The sequence below is a fragment of the Lithobates pipiens genome, unplaced genomic scaffold (genome assembly GCF_037356315.1).
Source record: "Lithobates pipiens isolate NorthernLeopardFrog02 unplaced genomic scaffold, aLitPip1_a1.2 Scaffold_30, whole genome shotgun sequence".
NCBI classification, from domain to species: Eukaryota; Metazoa; Chordata; class Amphibia; order Anura; family Ranidae; genus Lithobates; species Lithobates pipiens.
The window spans coordinates 102722349-102748656 of record NW_027507791.1 but is presented as its reverse complement, the minus strand read 5'-3'; the positions used below and the strand labels follow the sequence as shown (position 1 = coordinate 102748656).

Here is a 26308-nt window from a genome sequence, read left to right as displayed (position 1 = left end):
AAGTTGTGGATTGTCCACTCGCCACGTCACTTGCCACATCCCCTGCCACAAGTGGATTGTCCACTTGCCACATCCCCTGCCACAAGTGGATTGTCCACTTGCCACGTCACATGCCAGTCACCTGCCACAAGTTGTTGATTTTCCACTTGCCGCGTCACTTACCGCGTCACCTGCCAGGTCACTTGCCACGTCACCTGCCACAAGTTGTGGATTGTCCACTTTCCACGTCACTTGCCACTTCACCTGCCACGTCACTTGCCACAAGTTGTGGATTGTCCACTTGCCACATCACTTGCCACCTGCCATGTCACTTGCCACAAGTTGTGGATTGTCCACTTGCCACCTGTCATGTCACTTGCCACAAGTTGTGGATTGTCCACTTGCAATTGTTTAAAATATTTTTCTAATGGTTTTTCATCATTTGCAATCATTTTTGAGATTTTTAATGTAAAAAAAAAAGGTCACCCTTTAAAACGCATAGAAACGCAAACGCGGCTAAACGCGGTAGCGGCGTTTTGCCGCGTTGCGCGTCTGAAACGTGGAAATTTTTGCTTCTGAACGCATTTTTTTGCTTCTGGAAAAACGAGATTAAACGCAACTGCATAAAAACGGAAAAAAACGAGACTGTGTGCATGGACACGTAGGATAACATTAAATGAGTTCAGGGGCAGTTGAAAAAACTGTCCAACTGCATCTGAACGCGCGTTTAACTGCGTCTCGTGTGCATGAGGCCTTAGGCTGTAAAAATATTGCCAAGACCCTGAAACTGTGCTGCAGCACAGAGGCCAAGACCATACAGTGGTTTAAGAGGGCAGGTTCCACTCAGAACAGGCCTCGCCATGGTCGACCAAAGAAGTTGAGTTATTTTGAGGTGACCGCAAACTTACAAAGTTTACATTATAGCGAAGTGTTGTCACATGAAAAGATATAATACAATAGTTATTTCACTTTCGTGAGGTACTGTATATTTGTTTGCAAAGGTTTTTGGCGTGTAAAATTATTCCAATGTGTGTTTTCAGCTTTTGTTTTTCACTTTAGTTTCTCTTAAAGTGATTGTAAAGGTTATTTATTTTTTAATGTAAACCCCTTGACCTCCAGAAGATTTACTCCCCTCTTCATGACCAGGCCATTAATGCCCCAGACCCAGAAGTGTCGGATCACGTACTAGGTACATGATCCATTGCAGCAGTGCCTCCTTGCCATAGTATAAGTACATTATACTGGCGGGAAGTGGTTAAACATGGTATGCTTACCTGCTCTGTGCAATGGTATTACACAGAGTGGCCCCGAACCTCCTTTTCTCAAATTCCCCGTCAACTATCCTTGCTCCGCCTCTTCGAGGTGGGCCCTATAGAAAGCTGCTTCCTATGGGGGCCCACCTGCAGACACACTCCGGAGAAGCTCGGCCCTGCTCCCTCGATACAGGATTTGACTGACAGCAGCAGAGGCCAATGGCCCCAGTTGCTGCCTTTTGACATTTATGAAAGTAGGAGGAGGGGAGAGCAGGGCTTCAAATGGGGACAATGCTGGATTGAGTGGTGTCAGGTAAGTGGGGTGAAGGGGAGAGAGAATGCACATACAAAGGATTCACCTGAGCACCACAAACCAAAAGCGATTATATTTAATTCATTTTTAATATTTAGCTCCCCCCATCCATCCATGTCTCTACTTTTTTTTTTTTTTTAATTACTTTGAAAAACGCCCCTCTAGTATTTCTGACTATGGATTCATGTAGCATTTAGTTCCTGGAATCTTCCTGCCCTTAGCACAGGCATGCAAGCAAAAGAGGGTATGCTTAGTTGAGAGAGCCCCTCCTCCCTTACTGAAGACTCCTGGGATGTATGACATCATTTGCCTAGGCGTGGAAACCAGAAAGTACCTGAAGAAATGTAGGGGGGAAAAAAGTTTTAAATAAGAAAATATGATATGCTTTCTCATCCATTTGCTAATGTTAGCAGCAGAATGATTAAAAATAGTCAATGTTGACTGAGGGAGGGAAGTTCTGCTTTAGGGTAAAAAAAAAAAAAGTTTGGCCCTTTTTTACAAGGTTAAAATGTTTTGTATGATGGTATATATGCAGTTTTGTAAATGTGATTGGAACCATTCAATTAAAGAGGATTTTTTTTCCCTGCCTGTCTTATGGAAAAATCCAGGATCCGTAAACGAAAAGAGGAGAGGCTGAAGGAACAAGAGCTGAAGATGAAAGATAAAGAAGACCAATTGAGAGAAGATAATGATTTGCCTAAAGCAGCAGGGTAGAATCTTTTGTATTTATTTTTTTACACTATCTGGACTATAACAGCTGGTGTGATAGAAGCTCAGTATAGGTTTTATGTTTTGGTACGACTGTATACTTGTTCCTGTATTCCTGTGACCTCACTATATTAGGCTCTCTTCAGTTATTCATATGTGCTTGCCACATATTTTCAGAAATGAAGAGCAGGAGAATTTGCAAGCCGGGAGTGAGAATAAGGATACTGAGCCGAAAGAGCAGGATGCAGCCGCTGAAGATGAAGAGATGCCGCCTCCTAGCAAGAAAAGGAGAGGTACCTGTTGTAATGTGAACTCCTGATATTTATATTCATATTATTTTTTTTTACCCTAATGAAACCTCAAAACCAAACTTTGAATATGTATTCGGGGTGCTGAAATTAATTGATGCATCGTGATTCGGGTGTCCCCGATGTGGCATTGATGCATAAGGACCGGAAAATCAATTACGGGTGACGTCATCCCAACTTGCCCCGCCCCTCCCTGGAAAGCGCTCCAAGTGTATTTTTAAAATTACTTTCTTTTAATAAATGGCATGTTACAATGAATGATGTGCCCCCCTGTATGTGCTTTAAAAAAAAAAAAAAAAAAAAAAAGTCACTTCATACCGAATTTCACAGTAGTACAATACATCCCGATCATGTGACTGCTCAGCCTGTCCCGTCCTGCCTCTCTCCGCTCTCCTCTCAAGTCTCTCCTGAGTCCTGACGTCAGCGGGGAATTCTCAGCCCGCCCACCTCTCTTCTGATATGATAGCTATAGTCAGCAGGCAGGGCTGAGAATTCCCCTCTGATGTCAGGACTCGAGAGAGACTTGTGAGGAGGGAGACAGGAAGGGCCGAGCAGTCACATGATTGGGATGTATTGTACTACTGTGAAATTCGGTATGAAGTGACATATTATTTTAATTGACACCATTTATTAAAAGAGAGTAATTTTAACAACAGTAAGAGTACAAATGTGTTTGTACTCACACCTCACGCTCCTTGCTGACAGGTCCCTGGGCTTCCCTTTGCACATTCCACTGTTAACTCCTAGTGTGCTAGGAATGCCAAGGAACTGTGTCGGCACCAGTGGCGGCCCGTGCGTTGGGGTGGGGGGGGGGGTTAGTGAAGTGACACCTGCATTTGATTGGCACAGGTGGCTGCATTTGATGGGCGCAAGTGGCTGCGTTTGATGGGCTTCAGTATTTTTCAGTTTGTTTGCACCCCCCCCAAAGATTTTGAGCACCAGCTGCAACTGGTCAGCACAGAGACAATGCTGGGAACTTTAGAGGGCTGTTTGTCAGCTGTGGATTGTAATCCCTCCTGACCTCCCAGCCAGCAGTGTGTGCAAATGCCTGTACCCTGTAGTGCACCGGATTAGTGTTCTTTTTAAGGGAGTGAGGTTATTTTTAATTCAAAGCGGAGTTCCAGTAATTTTTTTTAGTTTTTTTGTAGCTGCTGACTTTTAATAAAGACTCTCACCTGTCCCACTATTCCAGCGATGTGGCCACCCAAACCCTCCATTCTCTCCCCTGTCTGTTCACGGCACTGGCAATACTACTGTGGGCATCCGGCTGTGACAGCTTGCAGCTTCACTGCTGGGTGCACATGTTTCACTGCACTGTCCTGCATAGCCGGGCAATCTTTTGGGAACTGTGATGTGATCCAGAAGATTGCCGGGACGGCCCAAGCAGAAGTGGGCACTCGTCTGTAATCGTCATGCATCATCGAATCGTTGACCAGATAATCGTTATCGAATTGTGAGACCAGTGAAGATGCGCACCCCTATTATGTATGATTGTATATAATGCAAGAGATTTGGTATATTCAAATGTAAGCTGAAGTATATGGGCGTTACAAACCTTTTGAAAACAAAAAAGGAACTTCTGCTTTAAGGGAGGTGACCCCCTGACATGCCACCGCGGCACTCGAAGGGAGATCACCTCTACCCCCTCCCTCTTGGCAATCATCTGGGACACATCACAGGTCGGTCTATCCAAAACCCTCTATCACAGGGGTCTTTCCAAACCCCTCCTCTGCACTTGAAAGTATTCATAACGTCAAGATCAGCATTTTTGAACAAGTTATATTTTTTAAAACTGGTGCCTTTAAGATGCCTGTAAACCGGGAAGGCATCGCCCCGGTAAAACCCCTTGAAGCAATATCAGTAATATTGGGGGTACGTTTGTGCCCAATACTTAAAGTGAATATCGGCCGATTCCCTACTCTAAACCCCTCTGCTAATCTTATTCTCTACACCTTAAAGACTAAAGCTAGCCATACATTATAGAATTCTTTTTTTTCTCTTGTGTTCATTGACAGACGCAGCTTCTTCGTCTTTATCCATGACCAAATAGGGTTTTATAGTCCCCACCTACAGGAGTAGGACACTAGGCAGAAAAAAAAAACTCGGCACCTCCTATAGGCAGTCCTCTCTCGGCAAAAAAACCCCTCTACTATAGGCCTCCAGTCATTCTGCCTAGTGTCTTCAGGAGTATGGACATGTTTTTATGCTGGGACTTTTTTTTTTCTCTTCTCTTCCAGTTGGGGGATCTGTTGCTTTAAGGATCCCTGCAGTCTGCAAGGTGGAGGTGGTGGTGTGTTCTACATTCACTACTGCGTGGTCAGTGCTTCGGTTTATGTTTGGTCCTAGTGTCCTAGACATTGTAAACTTTTTAGTCAAGTTCTGCAACAAGCTGTAACTGCTAGCCAAGTACCCCTAGTGTTTATGGACCTGGTGGAATGGTTCATCCTTGGATTAAGTTTGATTGTGCCCCATCTCTTCCCGCAGCCCCACTTTTCTTCAAACTTTGTTTTGGCAGTGGTACCGTGCCTCCAGTGTTGGTTGTGTAACTTGACGGTCAAAAAGGGCTAGGCATCCCTACCCCTCCGGGACACTTTCAAGAGCCTTTGGATTGTAAGGGTGCCTTCCTTCCTCAGGCCCAGAAGGAAGGGAGGTGTGTAGGTCAGCTCGTCCAACCTTCATAGCACTTGAGCTAAGTTTTTGGTCCTTGCAGAGGGCTGTAGTCCTCTGAGCCTGCAGCTCAGTCCTCAGTGAAAAGGGGAGGGGGGGGGGGTTCGGGTGGAAGAGATCATCTTTGTGGGTTCATGAGCCCATGGACCTCCCTCATCCCCTACAAGGGATACAGAACCTCATTCATCTAAGTGCAGCAAGAGTTATACATTTTATTCTAAGGATAAGTAATAAAACTCACAAGATAACAAGGATATCAGCGCACATAGTAGTATTACTAGGTTCATCCACTCCAAGGGAGGACAGGCTGTGGTAAAATGAGGTTGCTGCGGGTTCCGGCTGCGCTGGTGGCTCCCAGAGCTTCCTGGGACTCGGGTACACTCAGATGCTGACATCACACCTGGGTTGAGGGTGTAGTTGGCGGTGCTCGTGCTCGGAGCATGCGTGTTCCTTCCACAGGCATTTAGGTTCAGCCATCTTAGAAAAGGTATAAGTAGGGGATCCGTGTAGCCAGGCATGTCAAAGCTGCGCCATGGTAACAGATCCACAATTACACCCGTGCTAGGCTAATAAATGCTGGAAAGTACATTTTAAAAACTAGTACAGAAAATACATAGCTAATCCTGTCACATATGATATGATAATCGATGACATGCGTTAGCTAAGTAAATGGGTAGTTAGCAGAAGAATAAGGTTCATATCCAAAAATACATGGTAACACATACACGAATTATAGGAATAGTGATGGTAGTTGGCGTGGGCTAGTGTGGAATCTGATGTCATCGTGGACTGACTAAATAATGGTGATTAAAGCAGGAGACTGACCGCTAGCTCCTAGTTTAACCCTCGAGATGCCATAGTGTCCAACCGGTAAATCCAGTAGGATTCTTGGGTGCACATACGCTTACACGCATTCTGCTGCAGGAAGATTTTTTGGCATAGCTTCAATCACCTAGACTCTGAATTCCTGAGAAATTATTATATTATTGTAACACTGTGACATGTCCCATCTGGTTTTGTGCATTTTTATTCTGATTGTGCCACCATTCAGTCACCTTAGTTTATTTTTTATATCATATTTGCCAGGATTAGTTATGTACTTCCTGTACTAGTTTTTAAATCCACTTTCCAGCGATTATTAGCCTAGTGTGGGTGTATTTACGCGTCTTTTACTATGGTGCCGCTTCGACACGCCCAACTACCCTACTTATACCTGTTCTAAAATGGCCAAACCTATTGCCTGACTAAAAAGCACACATGCGTCAAACGTGCGCACCACCTGCTCCACCCTCAACCCAGATGTGACAGCGGCTGTCTGAGTGTACTTGAGTCCCAGGAAATGCTGGAAGCCACCAACACAGCCGGAACCAGCGGCAACCTCTATCCTTTACCGCAGCCCGTCCTCCCTTGGAGTTGATGAATCTAATAATACTATTACATGCGCTGATATCCTTGTGATTTTTTTTATCCTTGATATAAAATGTATAACTCTTGCTGCAGTTAGAGGGCCCTGTGTGGGATCTGCTTTTTTGAGGAGCGATTTGTCCCGTTGCTCAAATCTGAGCCGTTTCAGGGATTTTGTCTCCGCTCTGTTCTCAGTTCTAAGATGGGACAGGGTTTGTCCATTCCTAGACCTCAAGGCACAGTCGTCTTCCTTGTAGGTTCACAAGTTCAGATTGCAAGGGACATGAACACTGTCCTACATCTTGCTATCAGGGATGCGCATTAATTTGTGGCGCTGCTCTTCATTTGTGCCTTTTTGATATCTGGGTGTTTTCTCACGGTCATGGCCCCAGGCCTAGCTTTGCTGAGGCAAAGAGGCATTGTTGTGCTCGGTCTCCTGGGCACTTTGCTTTTGCACGCAGAGACTTGCTCGCCTTTCATGGACAGGTGGGGGATCTCAATGTGTTTCCTGTGTTATTCCGGTAGGATCCTGTACCCTATCCTGTACCCTAGGGAGTCTGCTGACTTCATCCCTGCGGTTTAGGAGTATCTGTGGTTGATGCTTGATTGGAGCAGGCCAAGGTGTTCCTCCTGTTAGCCTGCCAACCGAAGCTCCCGGAGACAAGCCAACAGCTCTTGTCTTGCTAATGGCCCTCCCTGTGTGTTTGCAGACAGGTTTTAGGCCTGATGGTAGCTGCATTCTAAGCGGTTCCGTATGCCCACTATCATACAGGAACACTGCAGAAGAAGATATTAACTAATTGGAACAGGTCTACTACTTTCTTGGGCATTCAGATTCTCCTGGAGCAGTCGATGAGGGTCTCTCTTATCTGGTGGTTGTGGCCTTTGGCTCTACGGAAAGTCCTTCCTTCCCCTTCAATGGCCGGTAGTCACATAAGACGTCGGGCTGGGAAAGGGGTCTTGATTTCGGACTCGCAACAAGGTTGCTGGTTTCTGGAGGAGGCTTGATTGCTCTGTGTCCTGGAGCTTCAGGTTGTCACTGACGCTTTGGACTGATCACCTATGGGATCTGCCACTCAAGACCAAGTTGTACAGCTCCACGCAGTGGCAGGTGCATGAGATGTGCAGCTATGGTGCTGGAGGCATCTCCTTTCCTAAGTTTGGTGAAAGGTATGTTCTGGCTCTGTTCGCCATGCATAGTACGGGGGTTGAGGTCTGGCAAGCAGATTCTCAGATTCTGGATCTGGGTGAGTGGGCCCTGCACCCAGAGGTATGCCATCAGCTCTGCCTTCGGAGGACGGTGATCTTGTGGCATTCTGCCTCAAACTACGCAGTTGGTAGCAAGCTTGATGGATCCTCTGGCGTATGCGATGGAGGTGCTAGTGGCGCCGTGGGCTCTGTACAGTCTTATCTATGCCTTCTGTCCCTCTGGTTGATGCCTCAACCACTGCGTTGGATTGAGGCCGGAAGGCTTCTGGTTGTCCTGGTTGCTCCAGACTGGCCTCATCGTCCCTGTTATGCCGCCGTGGCAAGGTTGGCAGTGGATGCTGCCTGGTGGCTGCTGCAGAGATCATTCAGGGGCTGGTTTTCAACCCTACTTTGCCATCATTCGCTTGTCGACATGGCTATTGTACACCAGGTTCTGAAGGGCAGGGATTCTCTGGCTCAGTGATTCCGACTATGTTAGACTCGTAAGTCTACCTCCTGGAAGATTTGTCATCACACCTGGAGAACATGTATCATTTGATGCAAAGCCTTGAGGTTCCATCTTTGCCCGATCGGTGGCTTGAGCATTTCGGCTCGAGCTTTGGACTTCCTTCTACACGACGTGGATCGCGATCTTGGGTCAAGTTTCTGCTCTGGCAATTTTCCTTCAGCATCCCTTGGCCATGCATTCTTCGGTTTGCACTCTTTCAGGGGGTTCGGCATGAGGTGATCCCTGTGTGCTCTCTATTGCCATCTTCTCTGGTTTTGCACATGGACAAGGTGGTGCTTTGAATTTCCCACTCTCTTCTGCCAATAGGGGTGTTGGAATCTCACTTGAATGAGGACATTGTCCCTTCTCTGTGTCCTTGCCCGTCGCACACTCAGAAGGTTGGCTTTGCGCTCATTGGACTTGGTTTGCGTGATTTGTCTGTACCTTTTCTGTGACGGCCGCCTTTCGTTGGTCTGATTCTTTTGTTCTCATGGACGGTCCGACGACAGGCATGGCGACCTCTTTGGCCACTTTTTCCCATTGGAATTGCCAGCGGATTATGCATGCGTATGCCATTATGAACGGAAACCACTCTTCACTGTTACGACACACTGCACCTGGGCGGATAGCATCTCCTGGGTGTTCTGACATCAGGCTTCTGATGTGTATGCTGGCACATTGGCGACCTGGGTCTGCACACTTTTGCTAAATTTTATAACATTAGTTTTCTGGCATCTTCCGATGCTGGTTTTGGCCCGCAAAAGTTTGCAGGCAGCTGTTTGGTACTCTCGGGCACCTGGTGTGTTTCGGAGTGTGGGCATGTTGCCCTGGGGGTTGTTTTCTCCATTAGTTGGTTTGCCCACCCCTCATTGTGGCACTGCTTGGGCACATCCCTGTTTGGTCATGGATAAAGAAGCAGCTGTGTCTGTCAATGAACTTAAGAGAAAACTGGATTTTTTTTGTTACAGTAAAATCTTTCTCTGAGTTGATGACACTGCTTGTGACTGACTGGGGGCCTATAGCAGAGGGGGTTTTATGGCAAAGATGACTACACATCGGTGCTGAGGGTTTTTTTTTTTTCCCTGCCTAGTGTCCTACTCCTATAGTTGAGGCTATAAAACCCTGTTTGGTCATGGATAAAGAAGCAGCTGTGTCTATCAATGAACTTGGTGAAAGGGTGTGCAACAAAAAATCCCGTTATTCAATGTCCTTTAGATTTATCTTTAACTATTTAACTATTTAGTGCAAGGGCCTGCCTGATTTCATACAAATTGAAAATGTTTAGGTTTGACCTCGTATATAGTTTTGGTAAATTTGTACAAGAAAATTGTATATTGTATGGCCAGCCTTATTGATCTATAGTCCCAAGATGAGAATTGGGAGGGCTAATTAAACAACTTAAGACAGCACAGGAAGTGTGCACAAGACGGCTGTACATTTCTGACAAAATCAGAAGATGTATTTTGATTTTTATCAAACAGCTGTAACAGAACACTTTCTGTGGTGTATTTATCAGACCAAAAAAACACAAAATATGATCGTTGGGTTTACATACTTATACCAACACAATCCTCCTTTTCTAACAAAAAATAAAAATAAAAATTTCTCCAAACATATTTTCTAAAGGTACAAGCCATGGAGAGTAAAATGGTGGCTGTTGCAACTTTTTAAATTGCGCAATATTTGTACAGCTTTTTATCAAATGCAAAATTTCAGGAAAACATTCTTAAATACATTTTAATGCACAATCACAATAGCCAATTTTTTGGTAATGTGTCAAATAGATAACAAACACATTAAGATTTAAAATTGTACAAGCCTGTGAAATGATGACAACTATACAGTACCTAAAATTGTCCATGTGTGACTCTTTAAAAGCCTTTACAGGTTAGCAGTTTAGAGTTAACCATACACTATGGCGCTAGAATTAATGTTCTCGATGTTTACAGGGATACCTCGTGTGTGGTGAAATTGTTTAGATATGCATGCCAGATCTGTGTGTGCTTTTTTTTTTTTTTTCCTTGCTATCATAAGGGGAGACCAAGCCCCTTATAATAGCTTTAGACAGTGACAGGTACTCTTTATGGGGGTATCAGGGGTCTAAAGATTTGTTTGATTTATATGCTTCCCTGACTGCAAGGACCTGAAACTGGCAGTGATAAAATTCTTGCCGCTTCATCACAGAACAAATTGGGGTAAAGTTGTTCCTCCATCTCCTCTGTGGGCAGCCAACCCAACCTCCCACAGTGGGTCTGGGCTCCTTGGAAGGATAGGAGAGCCTGGGAACAGCAGCGGGAGGGGTGGAGAGATCTCTGCATCACTCAAAAATGATCACTTTTACAGGAAAGCCGATCTCTGGCTGAAAGAACTATATCATGTTCATTGCTGCCCAGGGCATTTATATATGTACGTTGGACAGCAAGCGGTTAAATTGAATCTGTTGCTTCCCCTCTATGGGAAAGCATTTATCACTTTTGGACCAAGTAGCAGTTGCCTTCTTGAACACAAAAGGGGAACTTCACTTCCCTCTATTTTTTTTATTTCACTTTCGCTTACCTGTTATGCAGTGATTTCCGGGTTCAGGCAGCTGGTCCACGTTGACACATGCCATGTCCACTCTTTGGTGTCTACTCCTGCAGCCTCCTTGGATTACTTTTTCACAAACCTCAGGAGGCTGCAGGAGTAGAGATATGTAATTTTTGCTTGGGAAACGGCAAAAACTGTTTTATATTGTGGAGGGGAGAAGTGCAGGGACCTTAAGTCACCCAGGACAGTGAAGGCATTATTTTTTTCTAGGTTTTTTTCCTTTATTTTACCTGGTGACCCTGCCAGTAATAATTTTCTTATCTTAGAGTGACTGTGCTTCCTCACCTAACTGTATCTACTAAGGAGCAGCATTATCACTCTAGGCTGCTATTCTGATTTGGACTGCGAACACTCTTCCCTCTCCTTATCTTTTACATAGGCCATGTTGTGAAGTTCGCAGAAAATGGCTGGAAAGGCTGATAACTTGATTGTTTGAGATTTTAGTTCAGTCCACAGGAAGTTACAAGAACACATGATTTCTGTCAGGATCAACTGAATTTTCTGTCCTTGCAGAAAATGTATTTAGCTTAAATAAAGGAAACTAATGCAGCTACCACTTGTAAGAACTGCTAAGCTGCTATATACTACATTTTTGTTCGTTTATGTATGCTCTAAATATGTGTGGGAAATTGGTTTAAATGTTGTAATTTTTATAACATAGGCATGAGAAGGCAGAATGGCTCCAAAGACAACAGAAATAATCTGGATAATAAGGAAACAGACCCCATAGATGAGGAAGAACGGAAACAGAAACAGAAAAGTGATCAACGAGAGCAAGAGTTAATAGAAAAGATCCAGCAAGTCACAGCCTGCACGAACATCATCCCTCTAGGCCGAGACCGCTGGTACAGGCGTTTCTGGACTTTTTTCTCTATTCCGGGACTGTTTGTGGAAGAGGACTATTCTGGGATTACTGAAGACATGCTGCAGCCTCGTCCTGCCTCACATCAAGAACCAGAAACAAAACCTATAGTCAATGGCCATGATGATTCTGTGGAGGATATAAAAGAGGAATCGGAGGCCTCTAAACCTGTGAACAAACCAAATCGCTGGTGTTACTACAGCTCCGTGGAACAGCTGGAACAGCTAATTGGTAGTTTGAACACACGGGGATACAGAGAGAGCACGTTAAAGGAAGCGTTGGTACAGGAGAAATCAAGAATATGCCAGAAACTGTATGACTTTCCAGTTGAATGCTTCAATGTTTCAGGTATTTCCTAAAAATGTTAGATGTGGTATGGTTTGGGTGCAGTGCGATTTCACATTTTACCCGTGGTTTTAGGTGCTATCTTTTGACTTCTGTTCATTTTCATGAAAGTGCATCAAAGTCCTGCATGCAGCATCCTTGATGCGCTTTCAGAAAACGCACGGTCTAACATAAGTTAATGGGATACGTGCATACAGGTACACTGTACCCTTATCGCAGTGCACTAGTGTGAACCCGCTTTTAAACATTACAGTCCTACAACATTCAATTGTTTTCTACAGGTGCCATTTAAATGGTTAATTTAAAACTAAGGGTATACCCAGGCCTTGACGTGCCTAAGAGCCTGGTGACCAGTGCCCCTGAAGCTGTAATAATGTTACCCTTGCATTTCATGGGAGAGTCCTTGACAATATTTTTTTTTTTTTCGTTTGAGTGCCTGTGACCATATGAACACTGAAGAGATTGGCCCTGGGGAACCAGTCATGCGGAGTTAAGAGAGCCGAGTGTTGAAGCGGAGTTTCCGTCTGCAAAAAAAATAAATAAATCTAAAGTCAGAAGCTACAAATACTGCAGCTGCTGACTTTTAAAATAAGGACACCTACCTGTTCCAGGCGCCCACGATGTCCTCATCCAAAGCTGACCTGTCCCTTTCCTATGGATGGAGGCGCCAGCATCTTAAAGTGGTTGTAAACCCTTACAACACACTTTGACCTACAGGTAAGCCTACATTAAGGCTTACCTGTAGGTGCAAAATATATCTTGGTTTAGGAGATATTTGCCCGAAGACAGGCACAGTTGTCGACGGCGCACTGAGCGCGGCATCTTCAACGACGGAGATGCCGCGCGTGTCGGCTCCCGTGCGCATGCGCGGGAGTGGCGGCATCGCCGAATGACAGCGGCGGAGCTGCCAGACCCCACCGAGAAGATGGATGCGCCGGACTACAGAGGACAGCGGTGACATCGCTGGCTCCTGTGTCAGGTAAGTGACACATAATGGACTACTATGCGATGCATAGTAGTCCATTATGCTTTGCCTTTGCAGGGAATGAAAGAGGATTTACTTCCTCTTTAAGTAAGGGAATCTGTAAGTGAAGCCTTGCGGCTTCACTGCCTGTTTCCCTACTGCACATGTGCAAATCGCGCTGCACGTTCTGACTGGTCCCTGCTGTCTTCTGGGACCTGTGTGTCTCCCTGAAGACTGTAGATTGCCGTGGATACTGCATTGCTCTTTTGAAGGAAGTTGGAGCAAATACCTGTATTCGACAGGTATCTGCTCCCCACTCCCCCCTGAAAGGTGCCAAATGTGATACCAGAGGGAGGGAGGAACCGGATAAGCGGAAGTTCCATTTCTGGGTGGAACTCTGCTTTTAAGTAAAAGTGCTTATACAGAACAGGATATAGACATAGAAAACCTCCGCTGATCGGATCCCTCCCCCCCCTCCGGTGTCACAATTGACACCTTTCAGGGGGGAGGGGGGTGGAGATACCTGTCAAAGACAGGTATTTTCACCCACTTCCGGGCATAGACTCCCATGGGAGTCTACGCCATTTCCTGCCCTGCCGCGCTGTCTGCTGGGACACACACGGGTCCCAGTGACAGCGCAGAGATTTCCTATTGCGCGGCTCGCGCATGCGCAGTAGGGAACCGGGAAGTGAAGCCGATTCGCTTCACTACCTGATTCCCTCACCTAGAATGGTGGCGGCAGCAGCCGAGAGCTGAGCGATCGATCGGCCTCGGCTGCCGGCATCGCTGGAACCCGGGACAGGTGAGTGTCCATTTATTAAAAGTCGGCAGCTGTAGTATTTATAGCTGCTGGCTTTTAATATTTTTTTTTTTTTTTGGTGGAATCCCTCTTTAACTAGTTCTTATTTACTTAAAATTCTTTAACCACTTCCATACCGGGCCTCCTCTCCTACATGTAAATATCATCTTTATTGCTAGAAAATTACTCAGAATCCCAAAACATTATATGTGTGTTTTTTTTTTTTTTTTTACCACGATATTTGCTCAACAATTTTTCAAACTGTTTTTTTGGGTGGGGAACAGTTTCATGAATTAAAAAAATAACAAAACAGTGGGTAAAGTTAAACCAATTTTTTTTGTATAATGTGAAAGATTATGTAACTAGTAAATGGATACCCATCATGTCACGCTTTAAAATTGCGCACACTTGTGGAATGGCGCTAAACTTTGGTACTTAAAAAAAGCCATAGGTGACGTTTTTTTTTGCAGGTTACCAATTTAGAGTTAAAGAGGAGGTCTAGTGCTAGAATTGTTGCTCTCGCTCTAAGGCAGATGGGGACAACTCACGTGTGTTTTGAAAGGCGTTTACATATGTGGGCGTGACTTGTGTGTGCATTTGCTTCTGTGTGCGAGAACATGGGGACGGGGAGCTTTAAATAAAATTTTTTATTTATTTTACTTAAAAATTTTTTATTTATACACTTTCTCTTAAAAATAGTAACTGGCTTAAAGAGGGATTCCACCTAAAAAAAAATTAAAAGCCAGCAGCTATAAATACTACAGCTGCTGACTTTTAATAAATGGACACTCGCCTGTCCCGGGTTCCAGCGATGCCGAGGCCGATCGATCTCTCGGCTGCTGCCGCCACCATCGGCTTCACTTCCCGGTTCCCTACTGCGCATCCGCGAGTCGCGCAGCGCAATAGGAATTGTCCGCGCTGTCACTGGGACCCGTGTGTGTCCCAGCAGACAGCGCGGCAGGACAGGAAATGACAGACTCCCATGGGAGTCTATGCCCGTAAGTGGGTGTAAATCTCCACCCCCCTCCCCCCTGTAAGGTGCCAATTGTGACACCGGAGGGGGGGAGGGTTCAGATCAGAGGAAGTTCCACTTTAGGGTGGAACCCCGCTTTAACATGCCTCTTAGCAATTTCCTTGGGGTGTCTACTTTCCAAAATGGGGTCATGGGGGGGGGGGGGGGCTGTACTGCCCTGCCATTTCAACACCTCAAGAAATTAGCTAGGCAGTCGTAAACTAAAATGTGTACATTCCAGTAAATGTACCCTAGTTTGTATATAACTTGTCTAACTTTTGCGCAATCCAATAAATATACGCTTATTTACATATATATTTTTTTTTTTACCAAAGACATGTGGCTGAATACATTTTGGCCCAAATGTATGACTAAAATTGAGTTTTTATTGTATTTTTCTAAAAAGTAGAAAATACTATTTTTTATTTTTATTTTTTTCAAAATTTTCAGTCTTTTTCCATTTATATTGCAAAAAATGAACATGGCAGAGGCAATCAAATACCATCAAAAGAAAGCTCTATTTGTGAGAAAAAAAGGACGCAAATATTGTTTGAGTACAACATTGCATGACCGTGCAATTACCAGTTAAAGCAGCACAGTGCCAAATTGTAAAAAGTCCTCCGGTCTTTAGGCAGCCAAATGGTTCGGGGCTTAAGTGATTAACCGGTTCCTGACCGGTGCATGCCGATGTACGTTGGCAGTATGGCACGGACAGGCAAATGGATGTACAGGTATGTCCCTTTAAATTTGCTGCCATGCCATCATGTGCGCACGTTGGCTGGGACCTCCGTTAGTCGAATTGCGGGTCCCGCATACTCTATCGCCACAGGGATACCCGCAATCATCTCACGGGGAGGAAGAATGGGGAGATGCTAATGTAAACAAGCATCTCCCCATTCTGCCTAGTGACTGTCACTGATCTCTGCTCCCTATGATTGGGAGCAGAGATCAGTGACGTGTCACATGCAGCCACGCCCCCCGGTTAGAAACACGTCCCAGGACACATGTAGCTCTTACCCTGCCCCCAGTGGTTAACTCCTTCACTGCCAGTGTCATTTACACAGGAATCAGTGCATTTGTATAGCATTGATTCCTGTATAAATGACAATTCTCCCAAAAATGTCCGATGTGTCATAATGTTGTTCACAATAAAAATCACAGATCGCTGCCATTACTAGTAAAAAAAATATTAATAAAAATGCCATAAAACTATCCCCTATTTTGTAAATGCTATAACTTTTTTGCAAACCAATCAAACGTTTATTGCGATTTTATTTATTTTTATTATATATATATATATATATATATATATATATATATATATATATATATATATATATATATATATATATATATATATATATATATATATATTTATTATTTTTATTATTATTATATTTTTTTTTTTTTTTTTTTTTTTTTTTTTACCAAAAATATGTAGAATACGTATCGGCCTAAACGGAATAAAAATATATAGCACAAAAAATAAAAACTGCAGGGTTGATCAAATACCACCAAAAGAAAGCTCTATTTGTGGGGGAAAAAAAGGATGTCAATTTTGCTTGGGAGCCACGTCCCACGACCGCGCAATTGTCAGTTAAAGCGACTCAGTGCCTAATTGCAAAAACTGCTCTGGTCAGGAAAGGGGTAAAACTTGGGTGGAATTTTTTATTTATAGTTTTAGGTTATTGGAAAGGTTATTGTGATTCACTGTGAGAACCTATCTCTCAGCCACTGCTTTTTTAGGAAAGATTAATTTATTTTTTAGTAATCCCAAATGGACACCGTAAGGTTGCTGTTTGGGCATTTTAGCTCTAAATGTGTTTCCCAGATTTTTAAGGCTCCCACCTGGTCTTGTGTTCTCGAACTTCTACCAGATGGGTTCTGTGGCCTCATCTGATGCCAGCTTCAGGCATAAGGTTCCTCTGGCCCTTTGTAGATAGGGTGATAACTAAGTTCTAAGACAATCATTTTAATATAACATGGCTAAGATCAAAGCATTTAATGTGGATATCGCCTCCTTTTTGTGACATTTTAGCTCTAATCACTAGTTGAAGGGATTTTCACTTTCAATACATTTTTATTGAGAAAAATTGAGATACAAAGCATAGCGTCAGAAATTTTTGAAATGGCCAGGGATATGTTGGACAGCTGGAACGTAGCTGCTGAGAATTAATAAACAAAACATGGAGCCCCTAAGTTAATTTATTATTTCTCAATTATTCAGCTAATTTTGTGGCAGTCCCGAAAAATGATAAGCAGATCAGAACGTCAAGTCTGAACAAACATGATCTTCAGCAAATAAGTGAGAGAAGGAAAGAGGAAAGATGTCCACAGTAGGAAGGTGGGATGGAGCGGAGGGGGAGGGGAGTAAATATCAAGAAGCCCAAAACTGGACTGCTAAAATGAAGTAGAGCTCCCCAAGGACAGTGATGGATTGTCTTGTTGTATCCATGGGGTCCATATCTGGGAAAATGTGTTTTGCATGTCCAGCAGGACGTTGGTCAGTTTCTCATTGATAAAGAACCTGTCGACCTGCTGACTAACTTTCTTAAAGGAGACGAGGCTTTGGCAATAGTCTGTTCTACTGCTAACGAAATGTAGGTTGCCAGTATGAATTGGGGTTTAGTAAAATCAGGGGGTTTAAGGTATAATAAGACATACCAAAGATCTGAGGAAAGGACAGTTGAACACGGAATGTATGAGCTTTAACATGTGCACCAGTTATGTAAAACATTGCCCAGCAACCACGAAAGTACAGGCCAGTATGCGAGGGCTGTAGATGGGCTAGGTGTGTTGGAACCAGGTACCATCTGGTAACTGTTTTGAATGCAGACTCTATGGTGTTTACATTAATAGAGTCAGGCTATCGTGGCCCAGATTTGAAACAATCTTCCCCATTTCTGGTGTGCCGGAGATCTGTCTCCCACTTTGAAACGTAAGTGTGATCGTTCTAGTGGTTAGAATTATTCAGTTAAGAATATGGATTGGTTTAGGGGGGAGAGGCGTATCGTGGCAAATGTGTTTAAAATAGCGATCACTTGTGAGGACTTTGTTAGTAAATATGATGGAGAGCCAATGCTTTATTTTTAGGAATCGAAAAAGTTCAGAGGACGGGGAGTGGTATTTTTCCCTAATTTTGGCCAAGTGTAGATGGTATGGCCATTGAGAAAAAGGTTGAAGGGATTTTCAACCATTTAATCTTAAGATTAGCCATACAGGTATCAGTTTTTTTTTGTTTGTTTTTTATTTATTTTTTTGATCAGCCAGCTGGCTGATTGAAAAAAAAAAAACTAAACAGACTTCTCCATCTACACATTCGAGATGGATGGGGGAATCCTGCCCCCGGTGGTATTGTATTTTGGCAGTGGGACTCCCCTGCCATCAGAATACATAAATCAGCGCTGAGAGATCCTTTAGATCAACTGCTCTCAAACGAGTATGTAAATAAGGGGAGATCCATGCACAAACCGATAGGAGAAAAAATCAACAGGCAGCTGCCAACATCAGGGTGTTCCCACACCAAAACAACAAGCTACTATTTATTCATACCATAAATAGTGCTCTCAAACAAGAATGGCCATAGATTGTTCAAAATTCGTCTGGTCTCTGCTGAACTGCCTGAATTTGGATCCATCTATGGTCAGCTTATTAACGCAAGGTAGATAGAACACCACCAATAAACCAATAAAATTATGTATTAAAATACTTTTTATTTTAATTTTTTTAGTGCAACTAGTGTAAGTTAACATGTGGTCAGTAGGGTTGATGTGGAAGGGCAAATCAGATAGGAAGATGGGTTAATGTAATTAGGCGTGGAAGGGGCTCACAGAAAAGGAAGGCCAGTCCTGTATGTGTGCCATCAAAACAAATTTGTCAAGTTGGGTGAAGTTGTGGAGGTGGCAAACAGTGGTAGCCCTAGATGTCACTGCTAGCCCTAACAACCTGGAGAGCAGCCCATCTAGTAGAGGTGATGAGGGGAGTGCAGCTAGGTCTAGACAGTTGGTGGTAATAGGGGATTCCATAATCAGAAGGACCGATAGAATAATTTTTTGCCAGGATCGCCTCAACTGAATGAATGTTTTTTGCTGTCTCTGGTGCTAGGGGTTGGCATGTGGTGGACCGGGTTGATAAATTACTGGGAGGGGCTGGGCATGACCCAGCTGTCTTGGTTCATGTTGGAACCAATGACAGAATGCATGGAAGGTGGAGGCTCCTTATGAATCAATTTAATGAACTAGGCTGCAAGTTGAAGGGAAGGACCTCCAAAGTGATATTCTCTGAAATAATACATGGCTAAAGACCTAGTGTAGGGAGGACGGATTTGGTTTTCTAGAGCACTGGGCTGACTTTTCATTGGGGTTAGGGCTGCAACTAACGATTATTTTCATAATCGATTAGTTGACCGATTTATTGTTTCGATTAATCGCTTAATAACCTTAAAAAAAAGTGTGGTGTATAATTTAGTTAATATGTAAAGTTTAAAAAAAGGCAATTTTATTCTTAAATATAAATAACCAACTATATGGTTAGGGAGCAAAATATCGAATCCGCTCTGAGAATAACAGACAGAAGAGATATACTGTATATATTAGAGGGGGTATATACTGTATATACTATTAGAGGATATATACTGTATATACTATTAGAGGATATATACTGTATATACTATTAGAGGATATATACTGTATATACTATTAGAGGATATATACTGTATATACTATTAGAAGAGAGATATACTGCATATACTATTAGGAGATATACTGTATATACCATTAGAGGAGAGATATAATGTATATACCATTAGAGGAGAGATATAATGTATATACCATTAGAGGAGAGATATACTATTAAAGGGTCAATCTGGTAAATATCATCAGACTCATTAACTTTAACCCCATTTTGTTACTGGCCGATTAATCGATTATGAAAATAGTAATCGATTAATTTCATAATCGATTAGTAATCGATTAGTTGTTTCAGCTCTAATTGGGGTGCAACCTATATGCTAAAGATGATTTGCACCTAAATGGAAGGGGAGTTTGCTGTGTTGAGGAAGAAATTCATGGGAAGGCTGGCATCGATCAGACGGGTCAGTTAAAGCTGACCTCCACCCTAAAGTGGAAGTTCCACTCATCGGAACCCTCCCCCCCTCCGGTGCCTCAATTGGCACTGTTCAGGGTGGAGGGGGTTTCAGATACCTGTATAATCCAGGTATCTGTACCCAATTCCAGGAATAGCTAGCTGAAGATGGTGGGGTCTGTCTAAGTGAAAAGTGATCTCAAAGCGAGTGTGAAAGAGGACCTGGTTGATGGAGAGTGTCATGAGTCTGAATCATTATGGGCGTGACTGCATATAGATGTGCGTAGTTCAAAGTTAATCATTGGAGTTTGTTATAGACCACCCAATGTTAATGAGGAGGTGGAGACTCTGCTCCTTGCACAGATGGAAAGGGCTGCAAGGGCTGGGACGGTGATAATAATGGGGGATTTTAACTAGGGGTGCACTGAATGAAAAGCTGAAAACGATACCGAAAATGCCAGTTTTTAAAAAATATTAAAATTATTTTTATATATCATTGTATTGTATTCAACTTTTTAATTAATATCATCAATTTAAATTAATATGAATTTGTTTGCCATTATTGGCACCTTTAGTGCAAGAAAGGTCAAGAAAAATGCAGTCTCTAACCATCTCTTGTATCATGTCTGCAATCTCTTACTTAAACACATTGCTAATCGTATTAGCAACATTTCCATTTGATGCACCTCTAGCAGACATGATACAGAAGATGGTCAGAGACTGCAGATGTGATACAAGAGATCAATGCAGCCTCACCAGTGTCCGTCATATGCAGCTTTCCTGTGTCCAGCAGCCTCACCAGTGCCCGTCATATCCAGCCCATCAATGCCCAGCAGCCTCACTAGTGCCCGTCATATGCAGCCTGCCTGTGCCCAGCAACCTCACCAGTGCCCGATATATGCAGCCTGCCTGTGTGCCCGTATCACGGTGTCAATCTCTGCATTTCACGGAGCAGGCTGATTCAATTGTTACTACGGCCTGGACAATTCAGCTCCATGACATGCGGAGATCGCCACGAGTGGGGAGGAGGGGGGAATGGGTGGCACCCAGGACTGACCCTGCCCCCTTTTGGTATCGGCGGTTTGTAGCTGTTTTCGGCCGATAATTTTCGGCGGCCGAAATTTTGATGCACCTCTAATTTTAACTACCCAGAAATGAACTGAAGTAATTGCACTGCTGGGACAGTTAAAGGGCAAAAATGTCGCTTTAACTGACAATTGCGTGGTCGTGCGGCGTGTCTCCCAAACAAAATTGACATCCATTTTTCCCATAAATAAAGTTGGTTGTTTGTTTTTTTGGTGTTATTTGATCACTCCTGCGGTTCTTATTTTTTGCGTTATGAACAAAAAAAGAGCGACAATTTTGAAAAAAAACAAACATTATTTTTTGCATTTTGCTATAATAAATCTCCCCCAAAAAGATATAAAAAATTTTTTTTCCTCAGTTTAGGCCGATACGTATTCTTCTTCTACATATTTTTTGGAAAAAAAAATCACAATAAGCGATTGGTTTGCGCAAAAGTTATAGCGTTTACAAAATAGGGGATAGTTGTATGGCATTTTTATTAAGAATTTTTATTTTTTTTAAATGGCGATTTTTATCGTGACTGCGACATTATGGTGGACACTTTTTGACACATTTTTGGGACCATTGTCATTTATACAGCAATCGGCGCTATATAAATGCACTGATTCCTGTGTAAATGACACTGGCAGTGAAGGGGCTAAGTGTGTCCTGGGGCTTGTTTCTAACGCTGGGGGGGGCGGGGCTGTGTGACACGTCACTGATCTCTGCTCCGATCACAGGGAGCAGAGATCAGTGACACTGTTACTAGGCAGAACGGGGAGATGCTTGTTTACATTAGCATCTCCCTATTCTTCCCGTGAGGCGATCGCGGGTATCCCCGCGCCGATCGAGTCTGCGGGACCCACGACCCATCTCACGGAGCTTGCCGCAGGCGTGCGCCCGCTGGCTGTCTCTTAAAGGCACCGTACAGGTACGTGATTCTGCCTGTACAAGCCCTTCTGCCAACATATATCGGTGTGAGGCAGTCGGCAAGCGGTTAATGACTATAATAGTACCACTGGATTGGTGTAGGGCCAATGCGGTGCCTATATTTAAAAAGGGAACAAATTCTTTACCAAGTAACTATAGACCTGTTAGTTTAACTTCTATAGTTGGGAAGATACTAGAGAAATTAATAAAAGACCACATAGACGAGGTCTTGCTGGAAAAAAAAATTTACGCAACAGACAGCATGGATTCATGAAAGACAGAAGTTGTCAAACAAACCTGATTTCTTTTTATGAGGAGGCAAGTAAAACCTTGGACAGAGGGGTGGCTGTGGAGTAATAAGCGTTTAACAGTTTCCCACACACGACTGTGTAAGATAAAGTCTACTGGCTTGGAAATAGTCTGTAAATGGATAGAAAACTGGCTAGACAAGACAGAATCGGAGAGTAGTGGTTAATGATTCTTACTCTGAATGGTCTGAGGTTATCAGTGGTGTACCCCAAGGTTAGGTGCTGGGACCATTACTTTTTATTATCTTTATAAATGATATTGGGTCTGGGATTTAAAGTAACATTTATGTCTTTGCAGATGACACCAAGCTATGCAGTGGGATAACGTTGTTAAAGAATGTCTCCAATTTACAAGCCAACCTCAATGCTCTGTCTAATTGGGGACTATGTGGCAGATGAGGTTTAATGTTGAGAAATGTAAAGTTATGCACTTGGGGGCTAAGAATATGCATGCATCATACATACTAGGGGGAGGTACAACTGGGGGAATCCATAGTGGAGAAGGATCTGGGGGTTTGGTAGATCATAAGCTCAATAATAGCATGCAATGCCAAGCTGCGGTTTACAACGCAAGCAAAGTCCTTTCTTGCATTAAAGAGGGAGTCCACCTAAAAATAAAAATAAAAAATAAATATTAAAAGCCAGCAGCTAGAAATACTGCAGCTGCTGACTTTTAATAAATGGACACTTACCTTTCCTGTCAATCGCACGGCTCTCAGCTCCTGCCGCCGCCATTCTCTGTGAGGGAATCGGGAAGTGCGGCTTCACTTCACGGTTCCCTACTGAGCGAATCGCACAGCGCAATGAGAATGGTCCGCGCTGTCTCTGGGACCCGTGTGTGTCCCAGCAGACAGTGCGACGGGACAGGAAGAGGCATAGACTCCCGTGGGAGTCTATCCCCGGAAGTGGGTGCAAATACCTGTCTTGGGTATCTGCACCCTCCTCCCCCTGAAAGGTGTCAAATGTGACGCCGGGGGGGGGAGGGTTCCAAAAAGCGGAGGTTCAATTTTTGTGTGAACCTCGGCTTTAAGAAAAGGTATGGACTCCAGAGAGAGATATCATTTTGCCCCTGTACAAATCATTAGTTAGACCTCATCTGGAATATGCAGTTCAGTTTTGGACACCAGTTCTCAAAAACTATATTGGGAAACTGGAAGTGCAGAGAAGGGCAACCAAAATAAGAGGTGTGGAGGAGCTCAGCTGTGAGGAAAGATTAGAGGAACTGAATTTATTCTCTTAAAAGGAGGAGATTAACCACTTCCCGACCGCCGCACGACGATGTACGTCGACAGAATGGCACGGGCAGGCATAAGGGCGTACATGTACGTCCCTGCCTTCCCGCGGGTCGGGGGCCCGCCATTTATTACCTAATAAAGGTTTAACCCCCTGATCACCCGGCGGGTGTCATTTGTGACTGTAATAACTGTTAGGGCAGTTAGGGTTAGCCCCCTTTTAGTTCTAAGGTACCCCCCTAACCCCCCCAATAAAGGTTTAACCCCGTGATCACCCCCCGTCGCCAGTGTCACTAAGGCTGGGTTCACATTGCAGAGATCGGATGTGATTCGCACCGCACTGCAGTGCAAATCACATCCGATCTCTGTGCGATTCGAGTTCAGCCATACAGATAGTATGGCTGAATTCGCTTCGCACCCGCCGCAAACTCGCACGGGACCCTTTTTTTTGGTCCGCAGCAGAATCGGATCGTATGGGTGTTCACACCATGCGATCCAAGTTTGCAGATCGCACTGCGATATGCGAACTGATCTGGGGGTGTCATTAACATTTCACTGACACTCCCAGCAGTTCGCATAGGGCAGTGTGAACTGCCGCCGGGAGGCATGCGATGCGGGAACCCGCCGCGGATTCGTGGCGTTCCCACATCGCTCCAGTGTGAACCCAGCCTAATAAGCGATCGTTTTTCTGATCGCTGTATTAGTGTCACAGGTGACGCTAGTTAGGCAGGTAGGTATTTAGGTTCGCCGCAGCTTTTTATAGCGCCAGGGACCCCCATATACTACCGCATAAAGCCCCCTGATTGCCCCCTAGTTAACCCTTTCACCAGTGATCACCATATAACTGTTACAGGTGACGCTGGTTGGTTAGTTATTTTTTTTATAGTTTCAGGGCACCCGCCATTTATTACCTAGTCTCACTAGTGTACCCCTAAATTTAGGGGTGTCTACTTTCCAAAATGGGGTCATTTGGGGGGGGGGGGGGGTTTGTGCCATCTTGGCATTTTATGGCCTTCAAAACTGTAACGCCCTTAGAAAGCCTGAAGGCGGTGCTTGGTTTTCGGGGCCCCGTACGCGGCTAGGCTCCCAAAAAGTCCCACATATGTGGTATCCCCGTACTCAGGAGAAGCAGCAGAATTTATTTTGGGGTGTCATTTCACATATGCCCATGGCATGCGTGAGCAATATATCATTTAGTGACAACTTTGTGGAAAAAAAAAAAAAAAAGTTTGTAATTTTCCCGCAACTTGTGGCAAAATATAAAATATTCCATGGACTCAACATGCCTCTCAGCAATTAGCTTGGGGTGTCTACTTTCTAAAATGGGGTCATTTGTGGGGGTTTTGTGCCATCTTGGGATTTTATGGCCTTCAAAACTGTAATAGGTAGTGAGAAGTGAACTCAAAAATTTACGCCCTTAGAAAGCCTGAAGGCGGTGCTTGGTTTTCGGGGCCCCGTACGCGGCTAGGTTCCCAAAAAGTCCCACATATGTGGTATCCCCGTACTCAGGAGAAGCAGCAGAATTTATTTTGGGGTGTCATTTCACATATGCCCATGGCATGCGTGAGCAATATATCATTTAGTGACAACTTTGTGTAAAAAAAAAAAAAAAATTTTTTTTTTTGTCAATATTCAATCGCTTGAGGCAAAAAATAAAATATTCAATGGGCTCAACATGCCACTTATCAATTTCCTTAGGGGGTCTACTTTCCAAAATGGGGTCATTTGGGGGGGTTTTGTACTGCCCTGCCATTTTAGCACCTCAAGAAATGAGATAGGCAGTCGTAAACTAAAAGCTGCGTAAATTCCAGAAAACGTACCTTAGTTTGTAGATGTGACAACTTTTGCGCAAACCAATAAATATACAATTATTGACTTTTTTTTTACCAAAGACATGTGGCTGAATACATTTTGGCCTAAATGTATGACTAAAATTGAGTTTATTGGATTTTTCTAATAACAAAAAGTAGAAAATATTTTTTTTCAAAATTTGCGGTCTTTTTACGTTTATATCGCAAAAAATAAAAATCGCAGAGGCAATCAAATACCATCAAAAGAAAGCTCTATTTGTGGGAAGAAAAGGACGCAAATTTTGTTTGGGTACAACATTGCATGACCGCGCAATTACCAGTTAAAGCAGCGCAGTGCCAAATTGTAAAAAGACCTCTGGTCATTGACCAGCAAAATGGTCCGGTCTGAAAGTGGTTAAGGGGGTTATGATCACCATGTATAAATATAAAAGGGGTCCATATAGTTGGTGGTGGTGTTCACTTTATGGTCAACACTGAGGCGAAGGGGCCACTCTTTACGTCTAGAGGAAAAGAGATTTCATCTCCAAATACGGAAAGTTTTCTCCCTCCAGAGGTGGTTCTGGCCAGCTCAGTAAATTGCTTTAAGAAAGGCCTGTATTCTTTCCTAAATATACATAATATAACTAGGTACTAACATTTATAGGTAAAGTTGATCCAGGGAAAATCTTTTTTTTCTTTTCATTATGGTTGAACTAGATGGACTAGATGGTGTCTTTTTTCAACCTAACTATGTAAACCTAGCAACACCACTGTCATGCATTTGCTGACAATAATTATGCTGATAGGAGAATAGCATGAGCTAAAGGATGAGCTCTTTTAACACTTGGCCTATAGTAAAATGACAACTGGGCGGGAGCACTGTTCTGGGACAAAGTCATATGTCATATGTTGTCCTCCCAGACCGTGCCTCTCGTGGGGCCATGCGATCTGTCCCTGCCGGTGTCTACCAGACACAGCCGATGACTGATCACTGCACTAGCCTGC

General features: G+C 43.7%; 1 protein-coding gene across 1 annotated transcript in view; it reads left to right on the top strand.

Annotated features, from left to right (window-relative positions):
• Window positions 1-26308, top strand: part of BAZ1A (bromodomain adjacent to zinc finger domain 1A) — a 134177-nt gene that overhangs the window by 61701 nt on the left and 46168 nt on the right. The window contains exons 16-18 of the mRNA XM_077464706.1: window positions 2154-2255; window positions 2431-2546; window positions 11576-12124. Of these exons, the coding sequence (XP_077320832.1) occupies window positions 2154-2255; window positions 2431-2546; window positions 11576-12124 (767 nt within the window). The remainder of the gene's footprint in view (window positions 1-2153; window positions 2256-2430; window positions 2547-11575; window positions 12125-26308) is intronic.